Here is a 12,251-nt window from a genome sequence, read left to right on the forward strand (position 1 = left end):
CGAGCCTTCAAGGTGTCACCGGTGCCAGCAGGTCGGAAGGAAGTGGCAAGTGTCACTTTTCTCGTTGTCCTCTCTCAAAATCGGCTCTGCAATGCAGCCAGCGCTCGTGGCCTTCGGCTTTCTCGAACCAGTCGCAATTGGATCGAGAGTTACTGTCTTCGCTGAATCAAGTCTCCGGTCTGCTTTCCCGATTATTATGCCCATCTGATTAGCTATATGACCAATCTCCGAAGAGGCCTTCCACCTCAAATTATTATATAGTAAACACTGACGGTCGCCAGTCGGCAATCATCCATATGGTGTACAGTATGTCACGGTGGACTTTTTACATGACATTTATGCACATTGTCTCTTTCGCGTATTTTAATTATGGTCACTACAAGTGGACTCTCATGGGCCAGATGTCGTGAGATTGTCATCTCTTCCTCGTGAGACGCAAACAACCCAACACGATCTTCTTCACTCTTAATACCAGGAGCACGGAGCTTGTGCTCCGCATGGGGCTTGAAAACCCTTGGCACGCGAAGCCAACGGCGCTATAGGCTGCTCTTCCTCTGCCTTCGCACTGACACTCTCGAGCGCAGCCTCTTGCTCAGCCTTGGTCCTCGCAACCTCGTCCTAGTGGCCCTTCGCAACCTTCTGCCAATAATGACTGCTTGCTCCTTCTTGAGCGCCCGTACCGCCGCCCCGTGCTTCGCCATCGCATCCGCATATTCAGCGTCTGAGGTTCGCAGCCTCCTCATTCTCAGCCTTATCCTCCGACTCCTCCTGCAGAATTGCAAGCTCCTTCTTCAAATTCTTTCGGTGCGCATGATAGTCCTCCTCATCCCCGGGAGCACCTGGGCATGCTCCGCGTGGAGCCTCACCATGTCCTCCATAAACGCCCGCTTCTGCGTCGCCTCGCCGTGAGATGTCCGGAGCTCGGTGAGCTCGTTGTAATACTCTTCGGGACGGCTCATGTCCGTGCTGATCTGTTCGTCCTTGGCCTTGAGCGCCTCCACTTCAATTCGGAACTTGAAAGCTTGACTCCTTGGCGTCCTGCCGTCGGCGCTCGACAGTGCCTCCTCGTACTCCTTCTGCAGCTTGCCACACGCCTCTTCGCGCTCCTGGTGAGGCTTCTCGAGGGTAGCCGATGCTTCAGAGAGCTCGGAACGGAAAGAGGTGGCGTTAGATTCGTTCTCTTCCTTGAGCGTGGTCATAAGTGCGTCCACCTCCTCGCCTTTGACCTTTAGAGCCCCTGCATCTTGTCCCTTCAAGGCTTCAACGGCGGCAGCATGCTCAGCCTTGGTCTTCTCGATGTTTTTCAACTCAGTCTCCTTAGCTTGAACCTGCTCGAGCTTGCGTGCGGTATCTTCATGCTTCGCGTGGAGGTCTTCGACCGCAGTAAAGCTATTGATAGTCTAGATAGAATGGAAGCATAATCAGAGAATGCAAGACATCAGCTGAAACATGACACCCGGTATCTCACCTGGTCGCGAGACAAGGTCGTGGGCGCATCATGCGACCGCTGTACTTGGGCCAGTTCGAGCTCGAGCTTGTCGACCTGTTCCTTGTACCGCGACTCTTTTTGGGCCATATGCCTACACCGGCATTTTGTCAGTTTTTCTATTAGACGATGATGCCAGCGAGAACGACACCCACAACATGAGCTCATTGAGCCTCTCCAGCGACTTACCCACACACATTCTCTTCCCCTTCCCCCCATCCCCCTCCTACTGACCATCAAGCACTTCCCCAGGCCCGATCGCATGCAGCTGCATGATCCTCACGGCCTTAAACCTCGATATCATCGCAGGCAACAAATGTGACACAATGTCCTCCTGCGCCTGCGCCTTTGCTTGCGCCTCAGGGGTCTTGCTACCAACGCCTTCATCAGCAACGCACGGCCCTTCTTACGTACCAACGGCTCCGGACCCGTGATCTCCGCCTCGCGCTCGCTCAGCACCTCCCGTACCTGCATAGTCTGCTTCTCCATGCTCGAACGCGAGCGAAACAGGCAGGTTCGGGCGGTGGTGCGCGAGCCCGGGACGAAGTCAACACGCTGTGGCTGTGCGCTGTATGGCTTGTGCCAGAAGAGCTTTGCGAGCGACCTGATGAAATTTCCTGCGAGAGCGACATGACGTGTGGAGAGACTCCGCAGAGGCTACCTGCAGGCCCGGGAAAAGCGTCGGCCCACTGGTTCTCGGATATGTCGACGGGACGGGCGTCTTCTTCAAGGACGGGCTTCCGGATCGTCGGGTTCGCGAGCTTCGCCTCCTACAGCTGCATGGCGGTCGGGCTCGGGTTCGGTGGACTAGTGAGTGTGGTTGCGCTAGGCTTGCTCGACCTCGTTGGTGACGCATTTAGCCGTTCACGATCCTCCTTCTTCCGTTCCTCTTCCGTCCGCTGCTCGAACTCCTTCACTTTCTACATCTGCTCTTCAAGACCCGACCTCCACGCGACGCCGCCTTCGACAAGCCTTGCAAGGCTCTCCTCAAACGCCTCCGCCTCATTGCGCCGTTGCTTGCACCTGCTTCCGAGCTGTTTGACCTTCTGCTGCAAGGAAACAACAGATTCATCTGAGCTCGCAAGCTTTGCTTTGAGGCCGGTAGTGCAAGACATTGAACGAGCCTGCGCGTCCTTCGACCGAATGAGTTCCCGCTTGAGATCGGCGAGCGACGAATTCGATGACCTCGGGTTCTCGTCGTATGACTTAACTTTCTCTAGATCGCGTACGTGCGCATGTGCAGCTCCTATATCAGCATCTCCGATGTGAAAAAAGAAACATTCGAAAGCTTACCTCCGTCGATGCCCCGCATTCCATCAGAAGTTATCAAGCATCGATCGCAGCTCCTCGAGATAAAGCTCCGTCACAGAGTCATAAACAACGCGATGCGGTTAGATTAAAGCTCAGCCTCCATCTTGTTGATGGCCTTCTCGTACTCTTCGATGACCTGCCCGACAATCTCCTCGTACTCGACAGTCCCGCCCATAGGCCTTTGCAAATTTGCCTGGTGGTGCTTCCGCCCCAAGCATGCCAGCTCTTCCGTCCTGCTCGAGTACTTCTCGGGGAGACTCTTGTAGCTGTTCTGTAGCGCCGTCATCTGCGCAAGCATGATCTTCGACGTGCAATTGTCCGATGGCTTTGAATTCCTTGCGGAGGCGCGTGGCCGTGTTCTGGAGCCACTCTCGTCACATCCTCGTTCACGACTTGTCTAGTAACACCTCAACGTCTCGGTCCGCCCTCGACGGCAAAATTTACTTTTCATTTATTGCTCTGCCATGTCACGCATCTCGATGAGGACCATCGAGGTCCTGGACCTCGGTGGCAAGGCGACCGGCGGTCTCTGGAAGAGGGTGATTGGTCCGGTATTGTCTGGAATAAAAGATCAAGGACGTGTAGGCGTGATAGTAACCATTACTCGATGTCCCGACCTGCGGGAGAGTTGTGTCGATTCTTCGTGCTCTGCGGTGCGGGGGAGAGTAATTGGCGAGTACTTTAATGCGATAGTGTCTCACGCTGGTTTTACTGTTGATATTCGGTTGTTGGTTTCGCAAGGTATGGTATCCGAACTTATGTTAGGCAGGGATTGGGAAAGTTATCGAACGATTGTTTGGCGCGACACGTCCGCAGGTGTAGTTTCGTCGGCTCCATCGCTTGATGGTAGCTCGTTTATCAAGCATGTCGATCTCCATTCTGATGTGATGATCTCTGGTGCTTGTATTTTGAACGATATGTTTTGGGGAGAGCTTACTGATGCGTGGTTGCTTTCTGATCGCCGAAGTGTCGCTGAGTATCTGTGTCGGATGCATGATATTGATTTTGCTAGTGGTGACGTGCAGAGTGTTTGGTTTGGTCTTCCTTTCTATTATAATCATAACTGACTTCCTTTGCACTCTATTCACCGAAGAACATACGGCAATAGCCGATTCTATTCCACACTTTATATTCATTCACTTTCCCTTCCTCTCCTCATTCGCGACCATCACGATGATCCTGATCCAAGCCCCATCCTACGACGTCGCCCTCAATGTTATCGACAACCACAGACTACGCTTCAAGGCTCGCCGTTGCGCTAGGCTCAGCGCGGCCGAATGGAAGCAACTACAGGTACATATGCCACCGTCAAACGAGATGCAAGCGCTCACTGACGCTCCCTATGATAGAAACTCGTTCTTCCACTCGCGCAAACACTTGATCGAACTCGTCCTCTACCACAGCAATGCCGCGAAGACTTACAGAGAATCAAAATCTATGTACGTCTTTCATTCTAATCTACTCCGCTATCTTATAGTACCAGGCCCTACAAAAGCTACCTTTTCTCAAACGATATGCCAATGTCTGGCCACTTTTCCTCTACCTCTACCAGCACTTCGCCGACCATAAGCGTTCTCAAAAGCAACGCCGCAATAGAATGATTGTAAGCCGCTCTTATCTATGTCATGTCTTGTAACAAACCCTTGCTAGTACAACTATCATGACGGCGATCTCACTCTGTTATATCAAGACCCCACATCCCACCCCGAATCATCCCTGTCGGTATGTTATTCCTCAACGACGCGTCGCATCTATTTACCCCTATCTTGTACAGGAAACGCGTTCAGATCACGTGCTCGTCAGTTACCCACTTCTTCACTTCCTTCGACGTCAGTGTGGAGTCAATCTCACTATCCACGAACCCGCATTCGCCCGACTCGGGATCCGTACCCTTTCAGACCTCGATCACGGAATCTTCCACCACATCCCTAATTGGCTCTCAAACTTCATTGTGAAGTACGAAGCCAAACTTGGTATGTCGGCTTACGAAAGGGAAATGTTTATGTCGGCATGTGACCTCCGAAAAAAATCTCGACATTAGAAATCATTAACATGGTCTTACGAGTAAGACGTAGAAGCTACAACCAATGTACTACAATTCTTATCTCAACACTACATACGTAGTATTACAGCATAGACTTAGAAGTTATAACCGATGTACATACTACAATTCTTATCTGAATGCTACACGTGTTACAGAAAAGAGATAACGGACTTTGCCGCATTACTATTGGGCGGCCTTATCTTACTTGTAGTATATCAATGTAGGCAGAGAAATAAAGACCTTGGGGCCGATGTCAGCTCGCAGATAGATGGAGTGGTGCCGTCGGTCGGGCACATATATTAGGCCAGAGGGTGAGTCGGCATGATGTCTGCTGGTGATCCTTGTCCGTGCTGATCGCTCAACGTGGGCGTATTGCTTGGGTGTATGCGCGATTTGACGAGAGGCTGCCAGACATCGTCAACGGGAACGGATAGGTCCGGATGGACCAACTCTCCCCATGCGATGTACTGTCGCCGAAGTTTACCTTATTAGCGGTGTAAAAGCCGTTCAAGTATGATGTCATTTGAATGACCAAAAACAAGTCGAAGATGGTAAACTTTTCTCACACTTCTGGGCGCCAAGAAAAGGTACAGAAAAGTTTACCTTTTTTCCCAGTCGAAGAGGTCGGCGATGAGTCATCATTTTCTACCCCTTTTGTGTGACAGGGGAGCCGTACTAAAGGTTCCGGATTTGACGGCCGAAAAGGCCGCAGAAACGATTACCATCATTGACACGTTTTTGCAGATCAAAAAGGCACCCAAAATGTTACCTTTTCCAAATGCGAAAATGTTACCGTGATGACTTGCTTTTCTAGCCAAGAAAAGAAAGGAAAAGATTTAAACATTTGCGCGCCTTTTATTCGGATAAATAGTGATCTGAACATTATAACACTTCTACGCCTCTTTGAATCTAAATTAGGAACGGGAATTTTCGGCTTTGTCTGCAGTGTAAAGAGATGATGAAGTGATCGATGGCGGTGCAGTCGTGTGTGCCTGGATGCCCGACGCCATCGCAAGTGAGACAACGGACATTGCCCATCCTCGAGCTCGACGACAAGAGCGTACATACTTCTTGACCACTATCCTCTCTCTTTCTAGACCACTTCTTGCTTACTTTCATTTTCGTTTCTCGCTTCAGCCCAAACTCTCGAATAGATTTTCCTCAAGCTTTACGTTCTCGGCACATCCCCTCCGCGCATGGTTTATGAACTGCGCGAGCAACCTTACTTTGGGTTATACCTCACCTACGAACTCTTTACCACCACTCTCATCCGCCTCCCATGGTGGTTCATATCCGCAACGCCTGCTTCCTGGAGACCATGCAAGACCTGGACGATCAAGCGGTGTGTCCTCGTCAGGTTCTTTCGGCATATGTTTCACATCACACAGAGGTGCGTCCTACCAATAGATATCATCCCACACCCCGCATCGCTCATGCATCACTCAAACTCAAACAGATCAGGCTCACTGACCAAATCACCCGACCATCATAAGATTACCTGGGGCGACGGTGTCAAAGCCGTCTGGGTCGCCCCTACCCCTCACTTCATCTTCGGCAAGCTCGCATGCTGGGTCGCAGCCGCCAACGTCGAGTGCGTCCGCCTGCCCGGGTACTGGATCGACCAGGACCCGTCGCTCCCTGCTGGCACGCCCTGGCGGCCAGGCGACAAAGTCGCATACCGCCTACACGGCGGTGCATACATCCAACTATCCGCACATCCTCGCGACCCGTCCGCCAACATCGCCAAGGGCATCCTCAAACACAGCCCAAGCATCACACGCACCTTCGGCGTCGAATACCGCCTCTCCACAACCGACCCATACGAAGAAACAAACCCGTTCCCGACCGCGCTCGTCGACGCCCTCGCAGGCTACCTCTACCTCCTCGCGATCGGCTTCCACCCCGAAGACATCGTCCTCGTCGGCGACTCCGCCGGCGCCAACCTCGCCCTAGCACTCGTGCGCTACCTGCTCGAGCACCGCGCCGCGCACCCCTCTCTCCCCGAGCCGCCCACGTCCATGCTCCTCCTCTCGCCCTGGGCCGACCTCGGCACGTCCCACTGGGGCCCGCACTCATCCATCCGCACGCACTACTCGACCGACTACCTCGGCGGGCGCGCGCCCCGCCGCATGAACTACTCCAAGGCCGCGTTTCTCGGCCCGTTCGGGTTCGCGGTCGCCGAGCGCTGTCCGTATATATCGCCCGCGTCGCTGCATCCCGGTGTGAACGCGCGCTTTACGGGCGGGTGGCCGAGGACGCTGATTTGTGGGGGCGGGCAGGAGCCGTTGTTGGATTCGATATTGAGTCTTAGGTGGAAGATGGAGAGGGATATGGGGGTGGGTGGGCCGACGGGTGTGGAGTACTTTCAGGCGCCGGATGCGCTGCATGACTGGTTGCTGTTTCCGTGGCATCAGCCAGAGGTGGATCAGACGCTCGTGAGGATATCAAAGTGGTTGGTGGAGTACTAGGTGATAGACGGTGACGTACGTTTGAGCCCGTCGCCGTTTCATCGTGCTGGGGTCATGCTGATGGTGGATATTCAAGAGTTATAGGGATATATTGTAATGGGTCATAATTGGCACGGCTTACACGCTACGCGCCAGTCTATTCTTTCCTTTGTGTGCTCATTCTTCATCTCTATGTTATGGTTAGATCCATCCCCTGCAGGCGGGACATTTTGATCACTACCGTGTCTGCTTTCACCGACACATTTGTTATAGCCTTGGTTCCGGTTATGTGTCCAAACGGCACGGCTTCACAGATGCCAAGATCGGCCAACGGCAAAGCCACGCTTCTCGCCTTGAATTCTTGATCGCCAGTTGGTCAGAGACGCTCCGCCATAAGGGCGCTCTTTACAGGTACGCATCTGTTGACCTTCGTTCGAGCTTCAATACTGCATAAGTCGCTCTTCGGGTATGTTGTCGTCACCGGGAACTCGCCTGTTCCGGACGGGTGCCGCCATAAGGGAGCTCAACTCTATCAGTCGCGCATACCCAAGAGCACTTATTGTGATGACTTCATACCAGACCACGATCAGAGAATAATATGAGCTTGTGCACGAGGGTGGCAGACTAAAAGGGCTAGTCGATTGATTTTCGGTCTGATGAGAGGTCAGCAAGGTGTGGGTTGGATCTTTGTGTGGCTGGCTGCCCCACGCCTGTGTAGACTCGACTCTATCGAATCAGGGTGATGAAATGTAGTAAATCCTTGTGAGTTCACCGTGTTCCTATCTCAGGCACTGCTATCCGGATCTTTCCGTGGTTAGGCACGGTTGGCTCACGCTCCCAGTCCCGACCCGACAGGTGCGTCGAACATCGTTCTGATTTTTAGAATACCAGAACAGTCTACAAGCCTTCGTACGGAGATAACTTGCGAAAGCCTGAATTTATTAGCTGGACGCTTTTCAGTGTCCTCATGTTCCTTCGTATGAAGTACAGCCATGGATTCTGCATGTTGCGATCACCGATAGACTCTTGGCCACATGCTAATCAAGCCTCAGGCCTCATATCCTGTCTATCCTGTGAACGCCACCCACAATCAGGCCTCATGTTCTACCCACCCTGTAAACTCCACATGCCACATGCCAGCCACAACCAGGCACATAGAGGGCCATCTTTGATAATATTGCACAAGAAATTCACTTCCGATGAATGGATAGGGCAGAAATGCCCTTCATGTCACCGCCTCAAGTTGAGACAGTATTCGATGTTTCAGTCTGGTAAACGCTGTGCATCGCACCATATAAGATGGGTTCGCGAGTGATGGGATAATACCGTCCACCAGACTATACCGCTTTCCATCTAATTATGGCCTCAACCCAAGCTGAACAGGAGATTGTGACTGTAGCTACTCTTAACCTTCAATCAGGCCTCCTTACTGGTGCGCCATATTAAATTATAGGGGCGTTATCATTAACAGACCTCCAGTTTCTGCTTGCACTCTAGGTTTATACGACTACTGTTTGTAAATTTCACCCTTCACCTGCATTATAGACTCCCTGATGATTGTAGCAGTTTTGAATATTGGCCTTGAGGTCGGTGTATACTGTTCTTCCATGATGTTGTATGAGCTTACAGGTCATCGTAGTTTGAGTTTATATGGGTAATGGTGCTGCTAACAAAGGGATGCACGCTCAATTCATATTATAGAGCCAACGAATCACATGGACAACCCTGTTGTACACTGCTGTCAGTTGTCATCGACATTGTGAGCTTAAAGCTCCGCTAACGATATGTTCCAGCTGCGCTACATTGGATTGATATATTTGATGTATGTTATTCATGTTTACCATCATTCTCTGGTAAGGCTCAATGGATGGAATAGTATGAATATAGGTACAACAGTGTACCCAACCAAAAATTCTCACCTAATCAAATTTCAATCAGCATTGAATACAAACTTGAGCACGAGTTTTGTGAGTCATCGTTAACTTTCTATCATCCGATCGAAACGAAACTTGCCTTAACAGGAGTATGAAAAAACAATTAACATATAAGAGTAATCTTCCTTTTCATACCCATTGTTCTTCTAGGTGTAAGTGACTTGCTTGTGTACCCTGGACTAGCCGTTTGACAGAATTACCAGGTTGGTATGTATTCGTAACAACGGAGGTAGCTATTATCGTCACAGTGCTTTTACTGCAAGGTTGTTGTCATTGTCTAACTTCACTGGAACATTTTACTAACAAAGTTGTTGACGCGTTGACGCCGTAGGGATGATGGCTTTACGAATATACGTGCTTCTCGGAAAGCCCCGAATAATTGCTATCATCCTCGCAGTTTGCTTCACTCTGGCACAAACTATCAGCTTCGTTTCTAGCATTTACTACTTCGATGCTGGTCCAGGTATAATGGGTGCGCACATTTAATACTGCGCTGCAATATAACTATTAATCGCGTTGAAATCATATTAGTGGAAGTTCAATTATCCAACATGCATATCTGCAGTATCAGCACCTCTGCAAATCGAGGTTGGACCTCACCCGCGTCAAACATCTCTGCACTGACATTTGAAGTTATTCTCTGCTACCTTGCGCTCCATTATGCATTCAAAAATGTCCCAATCTCCCGGATGAGTACAACTGGGGCAGGATCAAGCCTTGCTTTGATCATAGTACGCGACAACCTGGCTTCGTTCTTTATGTTTGAAATCCCATCGTGTCCGTGTGTCTATACAAAGGCTGACACATTGCACAGTGCTTTTATGGCCAGCTTATTTTCGACTCTTAGTATTTTGCCAGCTTGGAACCAGGTGAGAACATCCCAGACACTCAGGTCTCATAACGCTCATATATAACCTCCAGTCAATGATCGCTTATGGATTTTATCAAGTGTTTGAAGCGGGAATAGTGGCTATTGTAGGTCCACGAATGATAATAAACTTGAGGCAGGAGCACAAGCGATCAATAAACGGAGGAGGATCTGGAGTGAATGAACTCACCACGGTGGCATTTGCGACCGAACCACGGGTCGATAATTAGATGCGGCATAAATTCTTACGTGGTCTACTTCCTAAGGACATCAGAGTTACCAGTGGTTAATTCGTACTGCGCCAGGCGGCAGAGGCAGCTAGACATTCTCCTCGTAGTAATATTGGCCGTCTTCCTGTACTACTGCCGGTGTTAAATATAGTATTTGGGCTTGCTCGTTACGAGTCTCGTGACAAAACCACGGGGACCAGACATCCTTTATCGCCACACAGGCCTCAGTCAAAAGTTGGGAACCTAGCCCCGCTCGCGACAGCCCATATAGTTCCCGCCACCCTATCTAAATCAAGAACGCCACTAGAACAGGCCATTCTCTTCCTTGCCTCCTCCGCGACACACTCCGGAATGGCCTCTTTATCTTCTCCAGGGCGAGTGAACAACTCGAGAAGCAACTCCGCCATTGATTCTGTCGTTTCGGGATGTCCCTGCATTGTGAACACACGAACGCGTACTCCATCTGCGTTCCCAATGGCACCCAAGTCGGAATCGAATACGACAGTACCTTGGCACGTTGTAGCCTCGGTACACACGGTGTTGCCCCAGGTGATAGGCTGAGAAACGGGGGATCTGTCTGAGTGAAGAAAGCATGCGGGGCTGGCATTCGCGCCTCTGAATTCACCGATGACACTGTGACGTAGTCTCGTTTCATAGGATTCTGAGCAAACAGAGTCAGCGTGGAGCATGTTGAGGTTCTATGATTTTCGTTTGCGGTGCGGTTAGTTTAGTAATTGAATGTTCATTGGAGATTTGACTCACGAGGGTATTAACACCACCGAAGAGCAAGGAGCCGGCTTGATTCAACTTGATTGTATAAGGTCCTACCTCCCACGGCCCTTTAACAACGCGCACATGCGAGTATAGAACCTTGCAGATAAGCTGATGTCCGAAACATACACCTAGAAATAAGTAGAACAATCGGTGTATATTCCCCTGCCGTGGCCGATAGTAGGGACTCTGGTTCGAACGTACCAATGAGCTTGATGTCCGAGTGCATCAGCGCTGCCTCGTATATGAGGTTAGAGAGGTTGCATATCCACTCGTCACTGTCGTTTACACATGATGCTGCGATAAACATTGATTCAGAAATCCTGCTCACTGAAAATCAGAGAACACATACAAGATCCCCCGACGATGATACAGTCATATCTAGCCGTTCCGTCAAGAATCGGCAGCTGTCCTTTCTGCGCGTCGAAGCAGTGCCAATCGAACCACTGCAGTGGATCGAGAGGTATACCTTTCGCCTTCAGGATGTACTTCAGCCTCTTATTTCTCTTTTCTCTTTCATGTTATCGTAAGCTGGCGCTATCGGTAGCTGTGTGGCTGACGCCGTCGTTGGAGAACCATTCGCACGCCGGACGCGGATGCAGCAGCGATTGAAGGTAGTTCTTGAGTAGGTTGTAGAAGACGTCGGAGACAGTCCCAAATTTATTAACAAACTCGGGCTTAGTGTCGTCGCAATTTATGAAGGCAATCTGTGGAATGTGGGGGAAGGGGAGCTTAGAGAGTTGGGGGAAATCGCGAAGGTAGGTAGTGGATTTAGGAACTTTGCAGAAGTGCTGCTTGGTAGACATGGCGTATCTCAGAACCAGAGATGGTGAAAGCAAGGCGAAGACTTGCGTCAGAGAGCGAAATTACAAAGAAAATAGTGTATGTATAGGGCGCTTGAAACCAACATGTTTACTCCGATACGTTGGGCTGAGAAATGGAAGAGTATGGAGGATGACAGATTCTATCGAACAAACATGATACCAACGTTCTAATTGACACGTACCGTTGGAGTACCATCAAATTTGGTATGTATCGTCGGATTAGGTCGTCGCTTCGTAACTTATGACCGATATAATTTAGGCGAGAGGTACGCTGCTTCATGATAGCGTCCTGAAACAGGCCTAAATCGTGCTAAGTAAATGGGCGCATCTGTGTGT

General features: G+C 50.5%; 4 protein-coding genes across 4 annotated transcripts; 1 reads left to right on the forward strand and 3 right to left on the reverse strand.

Annotated features, from left to right (window-relative positions):
- Positions 1 to 714: 714 nt before the first annotated feature.
- Positions 715 to 1,975, reverse strand: CONPUDRAFT_148166 (uncharacterized protein; the record flags this gene model as incomplete). The annotated part of the gene is made up of 5 exons (XM_007764807.1): positions 715 to 798; positions 867 to 1,400; positions 1,469 to 1,580; positions 1,717 to 1,853; positions 1,901 to 1,975. The coding sequence occupies 5 exons, from the start codon at positions 1,973 to 1,975 to the stop codon at positions 715 to 717; spliced, it is 942 nt and encodes a 313-aa protein (XP_007762997.1).
- A 431-nt stretch (positions 1,976 to 2,406) lies between these two features.
- Positions 2,407 to 2,721, reverse strand: CONPUDRAFT_45980 (uncharacterized protein; the record flags this gene model as incomplete). The annotated part of the gene is made up of 1 exon (XM_007764372.1): positions 2,407 to 2,721. A coding segment is annotated over one exon (315 nt), but the record flags the coding sequence as incomplete, so codon positions are not given.
- A 3,382-nt stretch (positions 2,722 to 6,103) lies between these two features.
- CONPUDRAFT_78585 (alpha beta-hydrolase) lies at positions 6,104 to 7,544 on the forward strand. Its single transcript, XM_007764547.1, has 2 exons — positions 6,104 to 6,231; positions 6,298 to 7,544. The coding sequence occupies exons 1-2, from the start codon at positions 6,212 to 6,214 to the stop codon at positions 7,307 to 7,309; spliced, it is 1,032 nt and encodes a 343-aa protein (XP_007762737.1). The 5' UTR covers positions 6,104 to 6,211; the 3' UTR covers positions 7,310 to 7,544.
- Positions 7,545 to 10,544: 3,000 nt separating this feature from the next.
- CONPUDRAFT_68664 (uncharacterized protein) lies at positions 10,545 to 11,897 on the reverse strand (the record flags this gene model as incomplete). The annotated part of the gene is made up of 5 exons (XM_007764452.1): positions 10,545 to 11,018; positions 11,083 to 11,222; positions 11,296 to 11,388; positions 11,444 to 11,537; positions 11,652 to 11,897. 5 exons carry the CDS (start codon positions 11,895 to 11,897, stop codon positions 10,545 to 10,547), a joined length of 1,047 nt encoding a protein of 348 aa, XP_007762642.1.
- Positions 11,898 to 12,251: the final 354 nt, after the last annotated feature.

Source organism: Coniophora puteana, assembly GCF_000271625.1.
Source record: "Coniophora puteana RWD-64-598 SS2 unplaced genomic scaffold CONPUscaffold_1, whole genome shotgun sequence".
Classification (NCBI taxonomy): domain Eukaryota; kingdom Fungi; phylum Basidiomycota; class Agaricomycetes; order Boletales; family Coniophoraceae; genus Coniophora; species Coniophora puteana.

Excerpts from the sequence above, each read along its gene's own strand:
- CONPUDRAFT_78585 (XM_007764547.1), top strand. The coding sequence starts at position 6,212 with ATGTTTCACATCACACAGAG. Across the intron at positions 6,232-6,297 it reads ATGTTTCACATCACACAGAG|ATCAGGCTCACTGACCAAAT; the intron begins GTGCGTCCTACC and ends AAACTCAAACAG.